At 39.2% G+C, this 26152-nt stretch overlaps 1 protein-coding gene across 1 annotated transcript in view; it reads left to right on the forward strand.

Moving 5' to 3' along the window:
* LOC111342175 (uncharacterized) overlaps positions 1 to 24592 on the forward strand; it is a 39876-nt gene extending 15284 nt beyond the window's left edge. Inside the window, exons 14-54 of the mRNA XM_088724896.1 lie at positions 26 to 130; positions 452 to 565; positions 957 to 1061; positions 1230 to 1343; positions 1709 to 1813; positions 1982 to 2095; positions 2461 to 2565; positions 2734 to 2847; positions 3213 to 3317; positions 3486 to 3599; positions 3741 to 3808; positions 3965 to 4069; positions 4566 to 4821; positions 4991 to 5104; positions 5479 to 5583; positions 5753 to 5866; positions 5974 to 6272; positions 6598 to 6733; positions 7473 to 7766; positions 8727 to 8840; positions 9226 to 9339; positions 10020 to 10145; positions 10666 to 10814; positions 11340 to 11732; positions 12109 to 12209; positions 12501 to 12599; positions 13381 to 13934; positions 14825 to 15046; positions 15466 to 15798; positions 16241 to 16495; positions 16684 to 16880; positions 17088 to 17424; positions 17729 to 17854; positions 18194 to 18316; positions 18573 to 18692; positions 19200 to 19322; positions 20800 to 20928; positions 21379 to 21494; positions 21931 to 22037; positions 22291 to 22698; positions 23550 to 24592. Of these exons, the coding sequence (XP_088581022.1) occupies positions 26 to 130; positions 452 to 565; positions 957 to 1061; positions 1230 to 1343; positions 1709 to 1813; positions 1982 to 2095; positions 2461 to 2565; positions 2734 to 2847; positions 3213 to 3317; positions 3486 to 3599; positions 3741 to 3808; positions 3965 to 4069; positions 4566 to 4821; positions 4991 to 5104; positions 5479 to 5583; positions 5753 to 5866; positions 5974 to 6272; positions 6598 to 6733; positions 7473 to 7766; positions 8727 to 8840; positions 9226 to 9339; positions 10020 to 10145; positions 10666 to 10814; positions 11340 to 11732; positions 12109 to 12209; positions 12501 to 12599; positions 13381 to 13934; positions 14825 to 15046; positions 15466 to 15798; positions 16241 to 16495; positions 16684 to 16880; positions 17088 to 17424; positions 17729 to 17854; positions 18194 to 18316; positions 18573 to 18692; positions 19200 to 19322; positions 20800 to 20928; positions 21379 to 21494; positions 21931 to 22037; positions 22291 to 22698; positions 23550 to 23685 (6968 nt within the window). The 3' untranslated portion in view covers positions 23686 to 24592. The remainder of the gene's footprint in view (positions 1 to 25; positions 131 to 451; positions 566 to 956; positions 1062 to 1229; positions 1344 to 1708; positions 1814 to 1981; positions 2096 to 2460; positions 2566 to 2733; positions 2848 to 3212; positions 3318 to 3485; positions 3600 to 3740; positions 3809 to 3964; positions 4070 to 4565; positions 4822 to 4990; positions 5105 to 5478; positions 5584 to 5752; positions 5867 to 5973; positions 6273 to 6597; positions 6734 to 7472; positions 7767 to 8726; positions 8841 to 9225; positions 9340 to 10019; positions 10146 to 10665; positions 10815 to 11339; positions 11733 to 12108; positions 12210 to 12500; positions 12600 to 13380; positions 13935 to 14824; positions 15047 to 15465; positions 15799 to 16240; positions 16496 to 16683; positions 16881 to 17087; positions 17425 to 17728; positions 17855 to 18193; positions 18317 to 18572; positions 18693 to 19199; positions 19323 to 20799; positions 20929 to 21378; positions 21495 to 21930; positions 22038 to 22290; positions 22699 to 23549) is intronic.
* The last annotated feature ends 1560 nt before the right edge of the window (positions 24593 to 26152 follow it).

A 26152-nucleotide genomic window follows, 5' to 3' on the forward strand; every position in this document is an offset into this window, starting at 1 on the left:
TTGTTAATCGTTGCATTATTTACAGGTTATTGTGATCCTAACCCTTGCCAGAACGGCGGAACCTGTTCACTGGATGGAGATACCTATAGCTGCACATGTGCCACTGGCTTCAATGGCACAAACTGCACAAGTAAGGCGGTTTCTCAATAGAGTTGTGGCTGATTAAAGCGTAAAGGGAGTAATAACATCTTCCATAAATCTCGTGAATTCCGATCCTGGTATAGCTGCATTTCCTACATTTCTTTGCAATGCCTTTTAGACAAATCTCAGCTGTGCACCATTTTTTTCTATTTTTTAGATAGAGTTGTGGTTGACTAAAGCGTAAAAGCCAGTAATAACATCTTACATAAATCTCTTGAATTCCGATCCTGGTATAGCTGCATTTCCTACATTTCTTTGCAATGCCTTTTAAACAAATCTCAGCTGTGCACCATTTTTTTCTATTTTTCAGATATCAATGATTGTTATCCTAATCCTTGCCAAAACGGTTCAACTTGTACTGATGCAGTAAATGACTATAACTGTACCTGTGCGGCTGGCTACTATGGCAAGAACTGTTCCCAAAGTATAATAGATTGTTTCTGCTATCTCTTAAAGTAGAAGCAATACGCTAAAACAAATGATAGGCTACAACAAAAGTAGAGTCCGAATAATATGTGTTGGGTTGATCCATAAACGGAAAATGGATCATTTCCCTGCCCCTCCCATTTAATTCAGAGCCTTAACAACGCAGATATTTGACTTTCACTGTTATCAGTATCCTATTCGGCGTTATCTAACAAAAATGTCAAATGATGTCATACAAATAAAAGGCATCATTCCCTGTGTATTCTGTAATTTCTTACGCTCATTACTGATCCACGGAAGACTAGAATTATGGCCCAGCTCAAAGAATTTACAAAAAGTAGCTACTCAACATTATCCCTTAAAGTTGTTAATCGTTGCATTATTTACAGGTTATTGTGATCCTAACCCTTGCCAGAACGGCGGAACCTGTTCACTGGATGGAGATACCTATAGCTGCACATGTGCCACTGGCTTCAGTGGCACAAACTGCACAAGTAAGGCGGTTTCTCAATAGAGTTGTGGCTGATTAAAGCGTAAAGGGAGTAATAACATCTTCCATAAATCTCGTGAATTCCGATCCTGGTATAGCTGCATTTCCTACATTTCTTTGCAATGCCTTTTAGACAAATCTCAGCTGTGCACCATTTTTTTCTATTTTTTAGATATCGATCATTGTTATCCTAATCCTTGCCAAAACGGTTCAACTTGTACTGATGCAGGAAATGACTATAACTGTACCTGTGTGGCTGGCTACTATGGCAAGAACTGTTCCCAAAGTATGATAGATTGTTTCTGCTATCTCTTAAAGTAGAAGCAATACGCTAAAACAAAACTAGAGTCGGTCCGAAAAGCATGTGTTGGGTTGATCCATAAACGGAAAATGGATGATTTTTATGCTCCTCCCTTTTCATTCACAGCCTTAACAACGCAGATTTTTCGACTTTCAATGTTATCAGCATCCTATTCGGCGTTATCTAACAAAAATGTTAGATAAAAGACATCATTCTCTTTATATTTCGTAATTTCTTCCGCTCATTACTGATCCACGGAAGACTAGAATTATGGCCCAGCTCAAAGAATCTAGAAAAATTAGCTATTCCGCATTATCACTTAAAGTTGTTAATCGTTGCATTATTTACAGGTTATTGTGATCCTAACCCTTGCCAGAACGGCGGAACCTGTTCACTGGATGGAGATACCTATAGCTGCACATGTGCCACTGGCTTCAGTGGCACAAACTGCACAAGTAAGGCGGTTTCTCAATAGAGTTGTGGCTGATTAAAGCGTAAAGGGAGTAATAACATCTTCCATAAATCTCGTGAATTCCGATCCTGGTATAGCTGCATTTCCTACATTTCTTTGCAATGCCTTTTAGACAAATCTCAGCTGTGCACCATTTTTTTCTATTTTTTAGATATCGATCATTGTTATCCTAATCCTTGCCAAAACGGTTCAACTTGTACTGATGCAGGAAATGACTATAACTGTACCTGTGTGGCTGGCTACTATGGCAAGAACTGTTCCCAAAGTATGATAGATTGTTTCTGCTATCTCTTAAAGTAGAAGCAATACGCTAAAACAAAACTAGAGTCGGTCCGAAAAGCATGTGTTGGGTTGATCCATAAACGGAAAATGGATGATTTTTATGCTCCTCCCTTTTCATTCACAGCCTTGACAACGCAGATTTTTCGACTTTCAATGTTATCAGCATCCTATTCGGCGTTATCTAACAAAAATGTTAGATAAAAGACATCATTCTCTTTATATTTCGTAATTTCTTCCGCTCATTACTGATCCACGGAAGACTAGAATTATGGCCCAGCTCAAAGAATCTAGAAAAATTAGCTATTCCGCATTATCACTTAAAGTTGTTAATCGTTGCATTATTTACAGGTTATTGTGATCCTAACCCTTGCCAGAACGGCGGAACCTGTTCACTGGATGGAGATACCTATAGCTGCACATGTGCCACTGGCTTCAGTGGCACAAACTGCACAAGTAAGGCGGTTTCTCAATAGAGTTGTGGCTGATTAAAGCGTAAAGGGAGTAATAACATCTTCCATAAATCTCGTGAATTCCGATCCTGGTATAGCTGCATTTCCTACATTTCTTTGCAATGCCTTTTAGACAAATCTCAGCTGTGCACCATTTTTTTCTATTTTTTAGATATCGATCATTGTTATCCTAATCCTTGCCAAAACGGTTCAACTTGTACTGATGCAGGAAATGACTATAACTGTACCTGTGTGGCTGGCTACTATGGCAAGAACTGTTCCCAAAGTATGATAGATTGTTTCTGCTATCTCTTAAAGTAGAAGCAATACGCTAAAACAAAACTAGAGTCGGTCCGAAAAGCATGTGTTGGGTTGATCCATAAACGGAAAATGGATGATTTTTATGCTCCTCCCTTTTCATTCACAGCCTTAACAACGCAGATTTTTCGACTTTCAATGTTATCAGCATCCTATTCGGCGTTATCTAACAAAAATGTTAGATAAAAGACATCATTCTCTTTATATTTCGTAATTTCTTCCGCTCATTACTGATCCACGGAAGACTAGAATTATGGCCCAGCTCAAAGAATCTAGAAAAATTAGCTATTCAGCATTATCACTTAAAGTTGTTAATCGTTGCATTATTTACAGGTTATTGTGATCCTAACCCTTGCCAGAACGGCGGAACCTGTTCACTGGATGGAGATACCTATAGCTGCACATGTGCCACTGGCTTCAGTGGCACAAACTGCACAAGTAAGGCGGTTTCTCAATAGAGTTGTGGCTGATTAAAGCGTAAAGGGAGTAATAACATCTTCCATAAATCTCGTGAATTCCGATCCTGGTATAGCTGCATTTCCTACATTTCTTTGCAATGCCTTTTAGACAAATCTCAGCTGTGCACCATTTTTTTCTATTTTTTAGATATCGATCATTGTTATCCTAATCCTTGCCAAAACGGTTCAACTTGTACTGATGCAGGAAATGACTATAACTGTACCTGTGTGGCTGGCTACTATGGCAAGAACTGTTCCCAAAGTATGATAGATTGTTTCTGCTATCTCTTAAAGTAGAAGCAATACGCTAAAACAAAACTAGAGTCGGTCCGAAAAGCATGTGTTGGGTTGATCCATAAACGGAAAATGGATGATTTTTATGCTCCTCCCTTTTCATTCACAGCCTTAACAACGCAGATTTTTCGACTTTCAATGTTATCAGCATCCTATTCGGCGTTATCTAACAAAAATGTTAGATAAAAGACATCATTCTCTTTATATTTCGTAATTTCTTCCGCTCATTACTGATCCACGGAAGACTAGAATTATGGCCCAGTTTAAAGAATCTAGAAAAATTAGCTATTCAGCATTATCACTTAAAGTTGTTAATCGTTGCATTATTTACAGGTTATTGTGATCCTAACCCTTGCCAGAACGGCGGAACCTGTTCACTGGATGGAGATACCTATAGCTGCACATGTGCCACTGGCTTCAGTGGCACAAACTGCACAAGTAAGGCGGTTTCTCAATAGAGTTGTGGCTGATTAAAGCGTAAAGGGAGTAATAACATCTTCCATAAATCTCGTGAATTCCGATCCTGGTATAGCTGCATTTCCTACATTTCTTTGCAATGCCTTTTAGACAAATCTCAGCTGTGCACCATTTTTTTCTATTTTTTAGATATCGATCATTGTTATCCTAATCCTTGCCAAAACGGTTCAACTTGTACTGATGCAGGAAATGACTATAACTGTACCTGTGTGGCTGGCTACTATGGCAAGAACTGTTCCCAAAATATGATAGATTGTTTCTGCTATCTCTTAAAGTAGAAGCAATACGCTAAAACAAAACTAGAGTCGGTCCGAAAAGCATGTGTTGGGTTGATCCATAAACGGAAAATGGATGATTTTTATGCTCCTCCCTTTTCATTCACAGCCTTAACAACGCAGATTTTTCGACTTTCAATGTTATCAGCATCCTATTCGGCGTTATCTAACAAAAATGTTAGATAAAAGACATCATTCTCTTTATATTTCGTAATTTCTTCCGCTCATTACTGATCCACGGAAGACTAGAATTATGGCCCAGCTCAAAGAATCTAGAAAAATTAGCTATTCAGCATTATCACTTAAAGTTGTTAATCGTTGCATTATTTACAGGTTATTGTGATCCTAACCCTTGCCAGAACGGCGGAACCTGTTCACTGGATGGAGATACTTATAGCTGTGCATGTGCAGCTGGCTTCAGTGGTAAAAATTGCACAAGTAAGGCGGTTTCTGAATAGAGTTGTAGCTGACTAAAGCGTAAAAGGCAGTAATAACATCTTATATAAATCTCCTGAATTCCTATCCATGTATAGCTGCATTTCCTACATTTCTTTGCAATGCCTTTTAATCAAATCTCAGTTGTGCAACATTATTTTTTATTTTTCAGATATCGATCATTGTTATCCTAATCCTTGCCAAAATAGTTCAACTTGTACTGGTGCAGTACATGACTATAACTGTACCTGTGTGGCTGGCTACTATGGCAAGAACTGTTCCCAAAGTATGATAGATTGTTTCTGCTATCTGTTAACGTAGAAATGATAGGCTACAACAAAAGTAGAGTCCGAATAATATGTGTTGGGTTGATCCATAAACGGAAAATGGATGATTTTCCCCTCCCTTCCTTTTAATTCACAGCCTTAACAACGCAGATTTTCGACTTTCAATGTTATCAGCATCCTATTCGGCGTTATCTAACAAAAATGTCAAATGATGTCATACAAATAAAAGGCATCATTCTCTATATATTCCGTAATTTCTTACGCTCATTACTGATCCACGAAAGTCTAGAATTGTGGCCAGCTCAACGAATTTTAAAAAAATTAGCTACTCAACATTATCATTTACAGTTGTTCATCGTTGCATTTTTTACAGGTTATTGTGATCCTAACCCTTGCCAGAACGGCGGAACCTGTTCATTGAATGGAGATACCTATAGCTGTGCCTGTGCCGCTGGCTTTAGTGGTACAAACTGCACAAGTAAGGTGGTTTCTCAATAGAGTTTTTGCTGACTAAAGCGTAAAGAGCAGTAGTAACATGTTAAGTAAATCTCTTGAATTCCAATCTTGGTATAGCTGCATTTCCTATGTTTCATTGCAATGCCTTTTAAACAAATTTTGGCTGTGCACCATTATTTTTTATTTTTCAGATATCGATCATTGTTATCCTAATCCCTGCTACAACGATGCAGCTTGTACTGGTGCAATAAATGACTATACCTGTACCTGTATGGCTGGCTACTATGGCAAGAACTGTTCGCAAAGTATGATAGGTTATTTCTGCTGTCTTGTAACGTAAGCACGTATTTCACATTTGTCCAGGTCAAATTCTCGAAAAATTGAGTGCATCTATTTGATTGAAATCGTTCAGGTGCGTGTTTTGACACTCCCGTTGGTGTTCGTGATGAACTGAAAGTGATTCCTAATGGTAACATGTCTGCAAGCTCCAGCCTCGCTAGTTTTCCAGCCTCAGATGGTCGCCTGGCTGGAACTGGTGCCTGGTGTCCGAATGGCAGTGATCCTAATCCATATCTTACGATATACCTGGCACAAAGTCACGTAATATGCGGCGTCGAGGTTCAAGGAAAACCTGGCGCTTCAGAGTCTACAAACTTTACCCTCCAGTCTTCAACAAACGGAACAAACTTTACCGATGTTGACTTAGGGCAGGTGAATAATCGAATAAACAATTAAATAATTGGTGTTGCCGTCCTGAACTGCTTAACGTCCCTGACCATTTTCATTGCAATTTTTGAAAGCCTCGAAGATATTGTTGGTATTATTTACCTTTGTCTTAGAAGTCTACAAACTTGAATTCTCGTGCGTCCTTCTATTGGGCGTATATTTAGAATAGATTGTTACTAATGAGTATTCGGTACTGAAAGGGTTTCCATTTAAGCAAAAGACTTAGAAGATAAGCATTAGCTTGACTTTCCCTTAATCCTGTTTTTTTTTAATGAATTTTGAAATATTAAAACTTTGGATATCTCTCCAGATCTTTTACGCCTCCTCAGCTGGTGGTGACGTCACTACATTTCATACTCTGAACACATCCGTAACTGCGACACATCTGCGGTTTAAGCCAGTTTCCAACGACATATGCCTAAGAGTAGAGATATACGCTTTTCCAGGTATGTTGCAAAACATGATGATCTCGATCATAATGTATTTTACATAACGGGGGGGCGATAAAATAGAAACGGAAACAGCCTGAAGCGCCAGTGATCAAACGAGTGATTGTAATTTTGCTTCTGATTGACCGAAAAAATGCATGTGGTGCGCGTTCTCAACACTGATCACAGAGTGTAATATAACAAAGTCAACGAAATCCAACATTAATCTTGACACTCAATATGCCCTTTCGAAATTACCTTTAACCTTTTTTTGAGGCGAATCATGGTGCTCATCCTTTAAAATTATGATAAGTTTTAACTCACATGGAAATTAAACTCCTTTTCAGAAGAATGGTTGGGCACCAAGAGTCGTTTTGAAAAAGAGACCAAAAAGAATTTGGAAATGTCCAATTGAAAATGACTGTATGAACCCAACTACAGCAAAGTGGCGCTGAGGAAAGAGGGGAGGGGAGTTAAAAGGGAATCACTGAAACATCAACTGAAGTATGGCGGCCCTGTCAGACCGGGAGTCATTAAGTTTCCAGTCTAGTACTTGAAAATCGTTAATAACAAGATATAGTTAAAAATTAATCATAAATATCGAAACAAAATTGCTAATGGATCCAAAATCATTGGGCCGAAGGGAAAAAAAGGCAGAAATCATGACCCTTTAATATCAAATGATTCTCCGTCCCTCGCCAATTACCAAAGATGATGACGTTCATTCTAATGGTTTTGTTACTTCCTTTTATCTTAGAGAATGTTACTGTCACTTGCCAGGCGTCCAACATCTTGGTAGCAGTTCAAAAATCATTATTTATTGATACTGATGTTGATGCTGCTTTTGCCGCGAATAACCTTACTCTCAATGACAGAAACTGTTCAGCCTCTGATGGTTTAGTTACTTATGACTTTAACATTACTCTTGGGACATGCCTGACGGCACATAATATCTCAAACGATGATAAATTTATATTTTACCGCAACGTTGTCTTCGATACTAAAGCAGAACCGGACAGAGCAGAATTCAACATCATTTGCACTTATTCAAGTAAGTGAATTAATCTGAAATTTAGTTAATCCTTAAAGATTATTGAGTAGGTTATCATAAATCGGTAATAAATAAGGCTTTTTGGAGGCCGATCGACAAAAATTGCGAAGTGTTCCTTGTTAGGCCGTAGTAATGGCTCTCATTGGTTGGAAGATCGGCAGATCTAGCCACGAATAAAAACGTAATAGCCAGGGACATCGCCGGGTATACTGTAAAGTTGTAGGCAATGAAAACAAACGCACTCAGATACACCTGCATTAAGTCAATTTATTTCACGGGAAGTTCAGAAGTAACAAGAACCCGAATAAGGTCTGTCCTTGCGAAAACGGTGCTACTTGTGTCGCCTGAATAAATGATTACACTTGTACCTGTATGGCTGGCTACGGGGGCAAGAACTGTTCAGAAAGTATGACAGATGTAATTTCCTAAAAATCCACTTAGCTGTAGCTTATTGGTGATTTTTTCAAAGGCTATGCAAATATCGAAAGAAGTTGACTGATTACGCCGTTTGAAGAATTAAAATATGCTCAGTTGTACATCATAGAAGATTCGAGAAACACATTTTGCGCGTGATGCTAGACGCACATTAGAAGTCGGCGGTTTGACACTAGTGGAATTTCTTATATTTTTTTTATAAATAATCCTGTGTAACAAGAAAATTTTTTAACGTATATTTGAAAGCCTTCCTAATAATACATTCGCATCCAAAAATTTAAGACTGGCAACCAAGTAAATGTATTAGAGCCTTCTCTGAAGATGAGTGAGACGATTCTCTTTTTCAAAAACAAAATTTTTCAAACGGAAGCAAGTGCCTGAGAAAGCTCGATTGGTTCTCTTTTTAAAGTCGTCTTAAACCAAAGAATGAGGCGTAAACGAAAGCAAGAATGTCTCAGATTCAAATGACGAATTTTAGCAATTCTTTCATCATAGTCACTAAGAAATTGTGACGATATTTTTCAGATATCGATGACTGTGACCCTAATCCATGCGAAAATGGAGGAACCTGTACAGATGAAATAAATGATTACAACTGTGCCTGTGTGCCTGGTTACAATGGAAAAGACTGCGAAAACAGTATGAGAATTTTGTCCATAAAATTCTTACTAACTTGGCAAAGTTACATGTAGATACTTTCGATAAGAATAACTTTTGGCTCCCGGTATGTGCAATATACACCAGGTTAAAAATGTTCTTCGGCAACTGTACTACGACAAACAGAACTCTGATCCTTAAGCTTAAGTCTCGAATGAAAAGTTACAGATGGAAACACCATTAGACTATAAGTAAATGACAGAAGTAAGATTAAAAACCGTACCAGTGACATCTATTTAGGGATATCGTAAACGCCTACGAGAAGCTAGATGGGTTCATAGTCTTATGTTATAATGCTATAAATTTTTTAGGATAGGTCAAAGATCCAATGCATAGACTTTATTTTGCGTTGTGATTATTTTTTCAGATGTGAATGAATGCGCCTCCAGCCCTTGCCAAAACAACGGGACCTGTACAGATCTTCTAAATGACTATACCTGTAACTGTACAGTCGGATTTATTGGGAAAAACTGCGACATCGGTATGACAGATTCTTTTCAATTTCTTGCATTGTGGATCAATAAAGAACGCATACACTTGTCACCCGACTTTGTTGCATAGACTTCTAATACAAAAATATGGGCAATAGTTAGTTTTTAACCCACGACTTTAAAGACACCGGAACGAAATCGCCCAAGTATTCCTACTGTAATGTTTAAAATACCAGATGAGGCGGCATACTCTGGACACACCCCCTTTCGGAACTTCTGTTAGCGCGACAGAAGTTATCAAAAAAAGGAGACACGTCCAATCTAACGAAGTTAACTTTCATGATAGCAGAACAAATGGCCATAGACCCTTTACATCATTTATTTCCATTAAAAGATGCTATTTCTGGACGGAAAAAATTATTTCATGATCCCTATATCTCTTATCTCTAATGAAAGTGGAGTACCATTTCAGAATAAACTTCCCTCAGTACATAAGGAATGTTATGTGGTGTAATCTGTCGGAAATGATGATAATGAAACAGACGTTAAGGAACTATTTAGCCTTTTCACCATGCTTACCTTCATGCCTTTTCCCGTTCTCTCTATGATACTCTCTGTCTTCTCTATGATACTATGTTTAAAACGCTGAGAAGATGGATGAAATAAAAATGTAGAATGGGCGGTATAAATCTTCTAAACTATCTCACTGCGATTCTTTATTATCTGATAGTTGATCCTTGCTATAATACCAATCCATGTGAAAACGACGGGCAGTGTTTTGTGGATGATAACCACCAGTTCTTCTGTGTCTGTCCAATTCCTAAAGCCTACGAAGGAAGAAATTGCAGTAAACCAGGTAAGATATGAGAGTTCTTTTCTCTCATCATCTTTTCCATTCGTCGTGTTTCTCGCCGTCGATATCGAGCTTTGTTCAAGGCCCTCAACCAAAAAAATGGGAAGCAACGCGTGTTATTACGACTTTAAGACAATATTTCAATGATCTAAGCATGTAACAGCTTAAATAACGCATTGCATGAGGCCACATCTCATGATCTAGTGGTGGGAGATGAAGAGGCCTTATTGCCAACGCGCCGAGCACTACATGGGAAGGATCCAAGTCTTGATCGGAGGTAATGTTGCGTTGTGTTCTTTGGCACCCATCTCCTCTCAGAAGATTAGACCGTTACGATAAAACTCTTCTTCGTGGAAAGTTGCTAAGTGGCTGAGGAAACGTGGTAAGGTGACACCGTCCCAGAGGAGTTAGCAATATGTCCCTTTATGCTAAATGTAAGTTATCCTCCAGCCACAGTGTTTGCCACTTCAAGCTCCGAGAATTTTATCCCCTTAACTAATCTCGCGTACAATTTTTCACACAGTTGACTGTTTCTGGAATAAAATGTATCCTTTCGGAAAAGAACAGAACGACACGGAGATGGATGTGAGACTGATCCGCGACGAGCTGTGTACGGAAATAGTTTACGACTATGGTATCTGGTTCTTTGACGACAAACATTACGTCCTGTATGTAAGTATCATGGCTTATTCCAGCCTATGCTAAAGAGGTGAAGTCGTAATTTAAAATCAACAATTCAGAGAGCCTCGTCGTTACGAATGAGATTTTTTTTTTTTTTGGCGCCTATAAAATCTAGCGTAAAGGAGATTTTTGAAAATCGCTTTAAGCTAGATCAGAAATCACAAAGTAGAAAGCAGACAAGAAGAACCGACAGGAAATCACAAACCATAAATCCTAAGTTAAATTTTGCAAGGTGCAGCAAAGGATACGATGGAACCTTTACTCAGGGAACAAGGTAATCTGTCCTTCCTGTGGACCGGGGAATGCCTTATCAGAGGAGATGACAGAAATAGAAGCCTTTTGAAATAGTAACTTTTTACTTGCTTTTTTAAAACGTCCAGCAGTTTTACAAACCTTTTAGAACCATTTTCATCAGCCTTTTGGGGGTTTTTAACACTAATAGGCAAAAAAGAATTTCCACCTTTCTTTATATGAATCCAAAACTAATTATATTTTTACATTTTTTTTTTTTTTTAGATTTGTGCCAATGGAATGATTCGCTTTGATGTAGGCTACGCGAGGCTCTTCCCAGTTCCAACCTTTGACACCGAAGAATTCCCGTTCAGAGTCCCAATGTTGTTCCCTTTCTGGTCAAAAATTGACCTCTTCGATTCATTTTGTTCGAGTGAGCAAGACTGCCTTTCGGGCAACATAGATTACGAAAACCGTTCCGCTGTATTCTACAAAGTTTACATGGAAGATAAAGGTGTAATGAATGCATCTCATATTCTATACAAAGCTAGTAAGGACGTTAGAGAAAACTCGGACGACCCGAAGTTCGATTCCTTCACGGCTTCGTGGGTACTCGTGGTGACATGGTTGCGCCTTCGTCCAGAAGAGGAAAAAGAGGGAGATGCCGAAGAAGGAGTTGTAAGTCTTTTAGGGATACCCATACGGTTCTTTAAAATGGAATAATTCTTTCAGCTATCCTCTACTCCCTCTTTCCAGCAGGTTGTCAATGCGAACGCTTTTCGGTCGTATCTGCATTGACTTCGCATCACATGACATGTTGCGATACCGTCGATAGAGAATTTAAGTTACTAATATTGGAATTGTCATTTTAAACGGAAACTAATACAGAACGTTAGTATAGTTGTTATATTGCTGAAACAAATTGTTAAACTTAAGTGAAGGTTTAATGTCGACATCACTTCGGAAAAAGTACTTTAATCCTTTAAAGAATCATATTTTGACACAAAACCAGTAACAAAAGGCTAACAAGTAATGCGTTTCTTATGGATTTCAGACTAATACATTCCAAGCGGTGCTCATCACTGATGGAACCTACACATTTCTAAAGTACCATTACCCTTGCAACGCCCTTCAGTGGGCATCGCCGAAATTTTAGTAAGTATAAAATGAGGAAACATTTCTAAAAGTCATGCTAAAGGAAGGTAACTCTTTGTAACTAGTAAAGGATGGGTGCAAATTGAGGCAGTGTCTAGCTCAAGAACACTGACTTTGGAAAGAGCTGTGGTTCCAAAGTTTCGATGCGCAGACCAACACGTTGCTGCGGTGTATGTCGAGCGTCTAAACCTCTTATCATGAAGGCTTGTGAGTTTTTCGTTGCATTTTAGAGACACGTGTAGTTCACAAATGCTGTTTAACATGTTACTAAGGAAATCATTTTCTCTTCAGTGAATTGTTTCCAACCGAGTTTTCCGGCTATCCTGTGGCAGGCATAAACGCTGGTGATGGAAATCTGGAAGATACGGAGCGATTCTTTAGCCTCGAAGGGTAAGCTTCTTCACCAAATATGGTCCTTAAACATAAGAGGTTTGACTGCCATTGACCAAAATACCACCTCAGATGGAGCTTTTTTATCAAATCCAGTCTTGTCAACAAAAAAAACCAAACAGAACAAAACTTGGATTGTTTTTTCCCCCTGAGCTTGTACCAGGAAACTTACGCCACTCTCTCAACAACCATTTCAACAACGATGAGATTCAAATCTACAAACCATTCTAAGTTATTTCTAAAGAAAACTTTCCTTTCAAACGCACATTCTCATGAATACGGCTAGTCTTATCATGATGAGCGTACGCCATGACCTACTACAGCTTGACTTGAACAGCCAGGTGTGTTTTTGTAATTACATTTTTACTTTCTTACTTTGTTGTAACTTCAATTGCCAAATATCGGCAGTATCCCTTTGGGTTAAGCTCGTATTTGATCAATCTGTGCCCGCAATCGCAGTACGCTCTTCACAACTTGAAGTCTGATTGTTTCTCTCGTAATAATTTGGATATATCAACAAAGTTGAAATGGTAAATTGGCCACCGTAACGATTACAAAATCTGACGTTTCGAGCGTCAGCCCTTCGTCGGAGCGACGACGAAGGGCTAACGCTCCGACGAAATGCTAACGCTCGAAACGTCAGCTTTTGTAATCGTTACGGTGGCCAATTTACCATTTCAACTTTATTGATATATCCAAATTATTTCGTTACTCCCACCGACGCAGCCCCTAACAGTTTCTTTCGAAACTATCAGCCTTTATTCATTTGTTTCTCTCGTAGGTCGGCTTCTCCAGGGATAACGAGCCTCACCCTGGGGAAAGAAAATGCAGACAAAGATGGAGAGTATTTCTTTAGACTTGAACGCAGAACAGGCGAAGACCCTGAAACAAAATGCAGGAAGTGGTCTGACTGGCAAGAAACAAATCTAAAACCCGAGATATCGATCGTTGATAACTTTATCCCAGGTTGTCCCTGTACATTTGACCAAGCGCTTTTAACTACCTCCTATTTTCTAACTAACTTCACTGCACCATTCAGCACTTGTTTCAAAAGCATTTCCGATCTCCCGTTCAACAAGGTTGTTGACAGCAGTTCCGCAAATGGATCTATTTTTCGAAAGTGTTGCTATTCCACTTTCTTAGAAGACTCTGGTGCGCTTCTTACGGACAGCAATGATGCCGGAGGTTTAGAAGTTCTCTACAGAAATAAGCCGGAAGATTTAATGGATGATGCAGAAGCAAAACAGGCATGCTGCGTGGACTCTTTCAGCTGCCCGTTGTACGACGATCTGCGCCCAACAGACAATTGTGGAGGTTTCTTTATTCTGCCGAGACGTAAGTTACTAAATTTCTAAAGAAGTATTCACTGACGAGAAGAGATGTATTGCGTAAATTTAGGATCCTTCAAAAGATTTTAAATAAGCACAATAACCTGAAATGAAAATTTGAAAACAATGACCTGCTTTAGAATTGCACTCCAGGCGTCTTCTTGGAATGCGTAGCGACGGATGGTCCCTGCTCCTGATATCAAATGAGGAAGCAGCTCTTAACCATTTGACCCCTAATAGTGACCAGCATCTCATTTATCTCTACATCATCACCACTAAATCAAACATAACGGTTACGAGGATGCATGCAATGACTACTCCGTCAATGCTATCAGGATGGCAAAGCACAGATGGGCAGATCACATAGCACGGCTGTCAGATAATAGATGGACCATAAGAGCAACGCAATGTGGACCCCAAGAGATTGGACCAGAAAACAGGGTCGTCCAAAAACACGATGGAGGGATGATCTCACCAGACGTACAGCTGGGACCTGCATGGTCGAGATTGGCTAAAGTCAGATACCTGTGGGATCATTCCAGGGAGGCGTTCCTCCGCCGGGAGTGAATTTAGCCCTGATCATGATGATGATGATGATGATGATGATGATGATGATGATGATGATGACTACTCCGGCACTAGGGAGGCTCTTGATTCTAAACCAAATTCACCTTGACAAAACCTTAGGAAATGCATTAGGGAATAAGTGTAACGATGTTAGAGTGTGAAGAGTTAAATTTCCTGCTTTTTTAAGGCAAGCATTAAATGTCACATTATCGGAGATGGCTACAGACGCATTTTTTTTCAGTCCATTTACGAGAGTTGAGCTGTATTTCCAAAAGTTCATAATGTAGAGTTCTTTTTCCTCATGTTTAAAAAGCTACCCTTTCATTCTAGGTTTGTTTTGGGGAGATCCACACTTTAAAACACTAGACGATAAAAACTACACGTTTAACGGTGTTGGGGAATACACAATGGTTGACGGTAAAGACGGCAAGTTTAAGCTCCAAGCAAGAACTGTACTGGCTCCCGGAAATCTCAGCATAGCTACTGTGTTCTCTGCTGGAGCTGCTCAAGAAACTGGAAGCAGCAAAGTCGAAGTTAGAATCAAAAGTGGAGGTAAAATTTTTGCAGGTCATATCAATTAACTCATTAAGTTGTATTAAGCAATCTTGCTTAAGAACCTGTATGACAGGCAATACAGCTTTATGCAATCGCAGTATTTTTTTACGCTCGAGGAACGAAAACTGTTCAATCTGAAAAAAGGATAACCTAAAATTTCGGCTGACTGACAGATTATTTAGACCAAACTGTACCCTACTCCACAACGGGTAGTCTTTAGTAGGCCTACTTGTTCTTAAGGTGACTATCTCTAGCCAGGAGTCTAAACGGTTACCGAGAGCTTTCGGTAAAATTTTGACGAAATGCTGAGGGGTTAACTGGTTAAGGACTGGCATTGCATCCCTGAAAGGTGCTTGTGGACGTGTAAGCTGATTTAACACTTAACCATTTGTATATGTTTTGCTCTCAACGTGTAGGTGGAGTGCAAATGTATATCAATGGTGCACTGTATTCCGGCCTCGATAGTCTGACATCTGTTAGCAAAGACATCGGAGGAAACCTGAGGGCGGTCAAAAATAATCCTGGCTGCGTTGAGGTGACCTTCAAGAGTGGATCAGGTGTTGAATTCTGTGAAGCCAAGGGCATGATGTCATTTGTGGTGACCCTGGGTAACGAGTTCCTCAACAACACAAAAGGGCTTCTGGGAACTTACAATAACAATCCAGATGACGACTTTACTCTGCCGAATGGGAATGTTTTGGATCCAAATAGCAATTCCTCGACTATTCATTATGATTTCGGTTTGAACTGTAAGTACTGCAAATTTAAGAATCAGACATGTTCGCTTCAAACGAGATTACCGAAAAGGGTGTTCTGTGAGTCTTGAATCGAAGTTTGAAACAACAACGAGTGGGGAGGTATTAGGGCACTGAGATTGCACTCTATGGGTCCCACCCTGCAACGCACTGGACTTGTTCTCCCTTGTCCCGAATTAAAGCCCTTGATCGCGCTTTGTATATAACTAGCTGGTCTGCCTCCCACCAGCTGGGGCTTTTAAAAGCTTCGAAATTTTTCTTCTCGAAATTAAAAAGCAGCGAAGAATTGAGTTAGACCACCCTGGAAACAAGTCTTCTTATCGCCATAAATGTGTGCTTTCTCCCCGTTGACGCTGTTTAGTCCTATTTAGTCATAGTTTTATTAATTTATCAATCATTCATCATTGACATATTCTATCTACTTACTCTTGCTTAGGGCAAATAACAGCCAATGAATCTTTGTTCACTTACGGCCCTAATGAAGGCGTTCACACATTCGCCAATGCAAACTTCAAACCCATGTTTGTCGAGGAAATAAAGTGGGCGGACAATGCCACTGAGCAGGCAGCAAAGAAAGCTTGTGGGGATGACGCGGTGTGTCTCTTTGATGCTGCTTCTACGAATGATGTTTCCATAGGAACCAACAGCAAAGATGTAAACGTGAAGTTGGTAAAGGAGAACGAAAAACTTGGTAAGTTATGGCATCGTTCAGTATAACTGGCTGGATTTGCTACAATATACCCTTAAGATTTATCTTGCCGGTCAATATCACAGATACGTTTTTACTGCGACAACTCTCATCTGTATCTGCAACGACATGGGTTGAATAGAATGAGAAATTATGGTCTCAAATTTAACTTATATGTTATCATTCTACAGCGAACTTCCCCCCCAGATTTACTTACGTTCCATCAGTCATCGAAGCCACAATTGGGCAAGTCCTGTGGGTCAACGTCACTGCTAAAGATATCAACACTTTTACCTTCAACGTCATTAAAAAGCCACAAGGAGCAACGTTTACTACAGTGGGCCAGAATCTTCTCAACTTTACTTGGAATGTAACTTCTAAAGAAAAGGTAGACCTATTCTTATTTCTAATTTTAATTAGGAGTAGCGCCTCGTTGTATCTTCCTTTGTCCTGATGGGCCCTCGTGACAAGTTATGTTTTGGTTACAAGTTACTTAGTCAAACATTGTTCAATCCCGACTATTTGAACTGTAGCGCTTTGCAATTTTGCTTAGAAGCTAAAGGACTTAACACATTTATGTGGCGTTATCCTTCAGGTCAAATTCTCGTTCACGGCAACAGACGAGTTCAACGCCTCCGTAAGCCACACGCCCTCTATCAAAATGTGCGCCTGCGAAAATAATGGCCATTGCGTCAAACCAGCGCAGGGCGACAAGTTAAACAATGACGGTAAATTCATCATCCAAGGCTGCACATGTAAACCGGGATTCACTGGCAGGTTCTGTGAGAGCGATATTGATGCTTGTAAAGTGAACGGACACCCTTGCTTCAAGGGCGTCACGTGTACCGATAAACCGGCGCCGGCTAACCTAACAGGTTTTACCTGTGGATCCTGTCCAACAGGGTATTCTGGAAATGGCATCAAATGTGGTGGTGAGTAAATATTCAGGCTTTTTTTTTAGAGTTTTCGCAGCTAACAAATGTTTAATTATTCTCTCATTTTTTTTCTGGACTCATAAGGATTTGGACACTATCCATAACATAGAGTGACTGTAGCATGATGGAGTCGTTCTTATATGAACTTCACTAAGATTTGATGTGATTCTGTGCTTAAACGATTCCAAAATATCTAAGGAAAAGTTGCGCTTATAAAGACCACAAATTCTCCAATAATAAAGATTCAGAACCAATCAGTTCAAAATTCAGCAGAGATCTTCCGGATGTTTTTCGTATTTAGACATCGATGAATGCAAGAATAACTCGGCGAACCAATGCCAACAGCAGTGTGTCAATAATCCTGGCTCATACAGTTGTAAATGCAACTCTGGCTTCAAATTGAACAGCAGCGGATTCGACTGTGATGGTAAGTTGAACGGAGACTGTGAGACCCAGAGGTAAAACATGAGTCAAAAGTAGTCATGACCAGCGAACAAATTTGTACAAGCTAAAATCGTACAATTCCTGGGAACAAAAATATGGTGCGTACTTTGTTCTAAGAAGTTCAAAGAGCTGAATGAATTACCCATACTAACGTCGCTTATTCAAGATAATCTGCATGAATAAACAAACGTATTAGGTTACGTTGCTAATTACGAATTTCTCCAGAATTCATTCCAAGGCGAAGAATTGTTATCTATGTTCGACGATTTCTCAGTCTGGTTTCTTGCTGAACATATTTCTTATGAAACATTTCTTTCCTCAGACATCAACGAATGTGAACCCACCAGTGATTGCATGCACCAATGCAACAACACGGAAGGAAGCTACGAATGCTACTGCAATGATTTCTTCGAGGTTGATCCGAGCAACCCTAAGGCCTGCAGACGTAAGTTGAATTGTAACGCAGTTTATAAATCCTATCTGCATGATTGTTCTGTAATGACTCAGTTTTACTTGCATTGAAAGCTTGCTTTAAGGTTGATTACAATGAGAAACCTGAGAAGTTCTAGGCGTCAACGTTAAACTGTTAAACTTGTTAGTTTTCCCTTAAAGATGTGCATGAAAACATCCTGTATGCTGCTCGGAAAAATATCATTTTCTAGAGATGAAACAAACTGAGTCCTTTGTATCTTTTACTTTAGCATCCAATCCCTGCAATAACAGCGACTGCGACCAAATCTGTTTTAAAGGACAAGGCGATACACAAGCCTGTGACTGTAATGCGGGATATAAATTAGCTAATGACAAAAAAACATGTGAAGGTAAGACAAAAAAAAAACAAAATTTCTTGCATCAGTTACATGTCAAATTTACCAAAGGAAACTTTTATTTTTGGTTACTTCTATTTGGGGCTACTTTTTTAAAACAATTGCTTATTGGTCTTCGTATCTCCAACGGTCATTGAAGAAACACTCCCCTTCAAAGGACACTTGGCAAGGTCTTACTCACTTTCAAATATGCTAGGTTGGAATCATTTGACGACTAGAATTGTTTTGAAAATGATGCCTGAGAAAAAATGAAAGATAAGCGTTTTCAGATGGAAAATGCCCAAAATGGCGAAAACCAGCCAAAATGGAAGTGCATGGAAAAGGAAGTGAAAGATTAACCATGATTTCAAAGGACAAACGAAAAAAATCTTAATTTTTTTTAACATGTACAAAGACCACAACGTGGCTCCTCCGAGATAACCATGGAAGCGAGGTTGCTTTGTGGGAATTTTTTCGCAAGATATCCATAATAAAAACCTAATCTTTGTTATTTTGTGGTAGATATTGACGAATGCAAGATCGAAGGTGTTAAATGCTCTCAGAAATGCAAGAACAAAGTGCCTGGATACGATTGCAAGTGTTATCCGGGATATAAACTCGACGCAGATGGCTTCACCTGCTCTGGTAATAAGTCTGAAACTTGTCAAAGAAAGCTAAATTATATCGAGCTTGACCAGGAGACTAAGTAGTTCTATAGACCTCAATCCCAGGCGGAATCCATTTCAAGTTATTTCGGACTCAAGTAACCTAGTCTCAAAGGGACAATGTGGGAAAAAGAAGAGACATTGTATGGAGTATCCCCATGCGCAGAGTTCACGACTTAGAATTAGTTCATTTTAAATCTTTCTTGGGGAGCGGGGATGACGCAGTAGTGGGAGCACTAACCTCGTACATGTACTACTGTGGCTCAGATTGGATTTCCGGCTTGAGCTTGCTGTTGCTTTATTGTTGGTTTATCTTATGGCTCTCGTTCTTGTTCCGAGGGTTTTTCTCGGGTCCTCCGGTTTTCCTCCCTCCACAAAAACCAACGTTCCAAACTTCAAAGTGACTTGGAAAGAGTTGACTAGAAAACCACCTCGTGGAATATCAACTGCTAAATTCCAATTTTCACTGTTATTACCGAAGGTGATCTAAAGAGGACTCCCTATGGAGTAAGGTCTATATGGTCAGATGATGGGATTTTTTCTCTACCATCTTCCGTCATGCAGATTTTATTTAGTTTTCTAAAGCAATCGTTGTCTGGTTTATGCATACACATTAAAGTGCCACTACGACGAAAATTTTTGTCTCTGGTTTTCACATTTTTTAGCGCAAATCAAGTTAATATGGTTAGAATTGTACTATGTGATAGTTTTTAGGTCGATGGAAGCGAAATACGCCTTGATATAGCTGGCCGAAATTCACGAAAAACCCGTCCGCCATTACTCAGCTCGCAACCGAGAGCCAGTGACTGAACTGAGAAGCGGTTTTACGCATGAGCTGGCCTGTGACGTCATATGCGCACTTTCGCATCGTGCTTCGTGTTTTGTAAGAGATTCGACAGTGGAAATTCTAGGCGTTTTATAAGATGTATTCTTCCTCGAATTCTTCTTCCAAATGGCATACAAATTTAGCCACGTTTTTTAGGTCGAGCTGCGCATATGACGTCCCTTCCGAAAGGTTCCAACTAGTGACAACTCTTTTTTGCCACACGCGGCCATTTTTGAATTGAGTAATGGCGGGCGACCAAAAACGAAAAACAAGGTTGAAATAATCATACTTCCCGTGAGGATTTTGCGATTAAACTTGGCATGGTAAGTGTTTCTTACTTCTAGTTTCCAGAAGTGAAAAGAAAAGGCAATGCGAAATTTTGGTCATAGTGGCACTTTAAAGGCGCTCATGTATGCATGAGTATGCAGCCAAACTTGAGGAAAAAATCGAATAATAGTTAAAAAGTTCGTTTTTAAAACGTTGTTTCGTTTGGACGTCAATTTGTACTTTATAGCATTTTACTGACTGTAACGCAGACTTTCGTGTTCGGCGTTTTTCCCGAAAAACTTCGATTCGGAGGAGCTTTCTCGGCTATAAAAAAAAAAATTACCCTAAATCTTTTTATTTCCAGATTTCAATGAATGCTTGAACTCATCATTATTCAGTTGTCCTGGAAAATCACGCGTCTGCGAAAACATCCCGGGTAATTACACATGCAAGTGCCAGAACGGACTGTTCTACATAAACGACACGTGCACAGGTGAGACGCTACACAAGAATTGTGTAGGTGGTAGCAATACCCTTTTCACCCTTGTGAAGAGAAGTCAAGATCTTTTTTATCGTAAGAAATAGATCAGATTTCGAGGGAAACCTCCCGCTTCAACAATGGATGAAAATCAATGTTACGCAATGTAAATCGATTCCCATTATGTGAGCGTGCCAGCAGATTTTGCCGGTTGATCATTATCAATTTTGATCGTTTGACTGGTTCATCATTTTCCAGTTGCATGGATCGATTTTTACTACAACAATGTCCAGTTTAACACATTAAATTCTAATCGAGCCCCCAAAAAAATAGTAATAAGAATATTTAATAACGAACAGTGTAGAATGAAAGAGTCGGAACTGCAAATACACCCACAAAGACTCTGACGACCCCGAAAATGAAATACTATTAGGATGCTTAATATGATTCTCTTTGGTGGTTCAGCCCTCAAACCAGGAGAAAAACCACCCGAGCCGACAATTCCACCGCCAAAGGTAGCATCCGAAACTGAAAAACAGAACGCACTCGAAATAAAGCTACAAAGTATGACAAGGAAGCAAGTAAGTATTTTACCATCCTACTCCAGATAACGGCGGAAGACATATGAGGTATTCAGTCTCCTTTACAGAGGGCTGTTTAAATGTGAAAGGATCATACAACAGCTTTCTACCACATGGAATGTCAATTTTGTTTTTGTCGTTCCTTTGGGTGTAAACAGAGGACTTTCCTCGAAATTTTACCCCGTTAATTTCCGTCATTTTTAAAAATATGCTCCAAACCCTCCTTGCTGCACCAAAAAGATTGTATAGAATTGCGTTTTCACATTACAGTCATTTTTCATAGCAATGTAGTAATATCTTCCCCCTTGATTGCGGCGTTTTTATTTTTAGCATACAGTACTCTATGATTATGTTAAGGCGCCACCCCAGACTGCCTCAGGTGTACATTGCTGTGTCGATCTCACGTTATTGTTCCTTTACGTTTGATAATTTACAGTACAACGCGTCCGTGGATGAAAATTTCAGAACAACATGCGCCAAATCAGCTGATACTTTCTGCCAGAATGATAAAGCAGCATGTGGAATCATAAGCAAACGGAGAAGGTACTTTTCCTAAAAATGTTTGAGAAAATAGGCGATAATTTGTCACCAAAATTATCAATGTTTTATTAGCAAAGTAGTTATTAGGTTCCACATTGTGTCCATACCCAAAGAGGAGGTCAAGCGCTTTTTCCGCCGGTGACCGATGTATATACGTATGCATGATACCGATGTATGTACAACCCCAAGTCCGTCTATCCGTTTTACAGTGTTGAAGGTAATTAGAATTACACCAACCTCCTAATTTTTTTTGCAGGCGATCTGTAGCTATCATTACCAAAGATAACGTTCACTTGCTACCAGGCTTCCCGGTAGAGGAAGGCAACTCCTTGAAGATTGCGTTCTACATCGTACTACCGTCATTCCTTGAGAGTATTGGCGTCATTCCGGTGAATGCCCTTGCGACTGTGATAAACAACACTAAATCAGAACTAGAACAGGTGTTTGGAGTTCCAATATCTGAAATTAAATTAGTAATCGTGCCCACAACCCCGAGTCCACCCACTACCACTTCCAATGTGACCACTGTACCTCCAACCACAACGACTCAACCAGTTACCATCACCACCACGGAGAAGACAAGTGACGACTGGAAGTGGATCGTTATCGGAGTCTGTGTCGGAGTGGCGGTCATTGTTATTATTGTTGTCATCGTCTTGTGTGTGTAAGTTCATTTATAAAATAACTGGGATACTACAAGCGCCCTAATTGGTTAAAAAAAAAAACATTAATTGCACTGGTAAAGCCTTCGTTATTTAATAACTATGGTGAAAATATTCCCTTGTTCTCCCAGCATTCCGCGCGGGTTATGACGTTGGTAAACCGATAAAAAGTGCGGTCTATTGCATAAATAGTTTTCGTCAACATATTCTCGATAATAAGGCATCATTGCATGTGTTTTGGGTGTATAGGCCCCTAAACGTAGGTAATTGCTATGATAATAATGATAATATGTGATGCAGAAAAATCTCCAGGTAACCATCAAGGGAGGCCATCTCCATTGTCGATAAGTTTGTGATTAAGTTGTAGAGAAGCTAGGCGAACCAGTGATCGATATTGAGAGAGAATTCTAAATGTTAGAACTTTGTTTCAATATTTTAAACTATCTTAAAGTAATATTCTTGTTTATTATATGACTGTGTCTCACAAGGACCGGGAACTACCGAGTTCACGAATTTGATTGGCTGAAATCAATATTGATAGTGGTCTAGATTTTCCCATCTAGACCGGCATCTAGACTGGTCTAGAAAAAAAAGGTACAAAGAATATAAAAAATTGGCGTATAAAACACACCCATATAATAAACATCTTATTAACCGAGCTAGGTCGGTTAATAAGAACTAAGTCATAACTGTAAATTTGACTTCTTGTACTAGAATTCGTAGTTATGATTTTCTCGTAAGCAGCTTTCTCTTAAGTTAACACTCTGCACTCTAGATATCTTACGCCTAATTCTGATGACAGCTCATATTGAATCCACCTCATGCTTCCATACTCCTATTTTTCTCTCTTCAGGAAAAAACAAAAGAATTCAATAAAAATAAGCAGTAGTCATCAAGCCTTACGGGCATCAGATGAAAATTACAACCAGGGAGCTGTCAATCATGGACACGAGATGACAGTCTATCATGGACAGCAGCCAATGGTATAAACCACACCAGTAGAACCCACAAACTGTTACAGTGTTCCTGGTGAATGCACTGGACTTTCAAGATCGAAAGATTTACAAAAGCACTTAGAAAATGAGCACAAAACACGTGGGACGTCGATTTGGAAAAATTTAAAACTTAAAAAGTTTATCCAGGCTTCGGAACTGCTTCTAATTCTCAGAATCGTCGTTCAGAGGGTTATTTACAGTTTTTCTCATCGTGAAATAGTCGAATTCTGAGGTCCAAAGGCGGGTTAAAATTTCAATTTTGATTAATTGAGCTGATAAGCTGGGTATGTTGGTGTTACGGATTGGATAAACATCAAATGCTAAGAATATATGAAAAATCATATATATGATGGTTAAACATCGTCATGAAAAACGATACACAATCGCAAAAATACCAAAAACCAGAGAACCTTCTTATATAAATATAACTCATAAAAGCTGATTTCTGAACTAAGTCAAACACAAAATGAACAATGTTCTATCGTAATTTCATCCGGTATAAAGTACTGTTAACCATTGCGAGAGTGGCTACAAAGCTATTTTGACCATTGAAAAATTGAAAGACAAGAGAATATTCTAAATTACTGCAGTTTGTAAGGCAGGATTTATGTTTAGGACGGTAACTTAAGCTGGTATAAAGTTCTTTAACCCTCAATATATTTGTCAGACCGAAACATCACAAAATTCGGTTTGAAGGTATTTTACAGTTTAAGTAGCAGCGTCTCGAGAGAGGCCCAAGCCCCATAAGCTGTACATATTTTTCAGCAGTTCACGTACATCATGATTGGAAATTTCCATTTGCGAGTAGTATTTCACTGTGTAAGAAGTATTTCCGTACACAAAGAACTACACTGTAGTTACGCTTTAGATACAACAATAAAACCCAACAAATAGGTGTTAACTTCTCTTAATTACGTACCCGCGCGGCCATGTAATATCTTTTATTTATAATTTCTTAGCTGCCCTCTGCAAAAGAACAACGACAAATTAAATCACCAAGATTTGCGCGGTCTGAGAGCGGAAACTCTGAAGGCAAAACTTAAGAGCGAACATTACCAACGGTCAAACATTTGGTGGCAACAGCCAAAAGATCGATTCGGCTCATATTCTCAAGTCAGGTAGGACTTATGGTGAAACAAAGCACTGCATACTTCGTTTGGCTGAATATCGATTTATTTTCGAAAAAATCGATAATAACTGAATTTCGACCAAATGCCGCTTTTGAAGCTCAAAATTTCAGACAAATCTCGGTGCGTCACGCCACGAATTGAAAACACTTGGACCGATAAAAACTACCAAATCTTGAAAAACAACATCAATACATATGTTGACAGCAATTTGAGCAATTCTTGATCGTTTATTTACACAATCTAAATAATTGAATGTAACCGACCTTCTTCTAACAAGATTTAAAAAAGTTCAAAAGTATCCCGTTATTTAACTATGTGCTATACAAAATAATCGACTGAAAATCTGGCTTTTGGAAGGCGAAGTGTGGTTCTTTCCGATCTCCAAAGGATTTTTTGGGGAAATGATTCAGTGCGATTTAATCAAATTTTAAAGTTGGACAAAATGAGCTGATTTGAGGGTGCCGTCAGTTGTTCAAAAATGTTCACATTCACACACAAACTCAATTGTTTCGCATTTTACATCCAATCTACAGCTTCTTTAACATAATATCATCTTACCGTCCATATTGTTGTATCAAAAAAGGGGATTGCAGTCCTAAAATTGTTGCATTGCTCCCTCAATAGCAGTAGAGCTTGGCAGGATAGTCAACACATCCTGATAATGATTGTTTACAAAGCGTATCTCGGGGTTTCTCTATTCCCATTTCGCTGAAATACTTCGCGTAAGAGATCTTTGTTTAATTATAAGTCTACAACCAAACCGTGAACCAAATGTAAGCGGAACGTTGCTAGTTCAGTGACATGTTTCTCGTGTGCAGAATAACGCTAATTAATGAGGTCTACTGAAATAAAACGTAAAAATAAAACATTGGACTATGAAGCACGTGGCTACAGGAACTAAGGGTGTGCGTTACATATACGAAACAGGAGCAAACAATTATCTAACTCCGATCATGATTTAATGTATCGTAATTGAATGTTTCATGGTACTCCGGGGTATAAAGCTCATTTTAGGACAAAAAAAGAGCGAAAGATCTGCAAAGGGCATAGCCCATCATACATTACTGCAGATGTGCGACAAAGAAAAGTGTAGTGTTTGAATATTTGTTTATTTAAAGGAAATTTTATAAGGGTCAAACCTGGAAAACCACAACTTTCGCTGAAATGTTTGTAAAAGCCAACGTTCAACAGCTTTATATTTATACTACTTCTTCTCCAGAGGCTACTGTGCCTTGTTAAGTTACTCATACTTGTAGTAAGACTACGATCCAGATAGCACGTTCGCAGTTTTCACACCCACCTTTTACCGGCAGTGATCCAAAAAAAGCCCA

This window comes from Stylophora pistillata, chromosome 6 (assembly GCF_964205215.1).
Source record: "Stylophora pistillata chromosome 6, jaStyPist1.2, whole genome shotgun sequence".
Taxonomy (NCBI): domain Eukaryota; kingdom Metazoa; phylum Cnidaria; class Anthozoa; order Scleractinia; family Pocilloporidae; genus Stylophora; species Stylophora pistillata.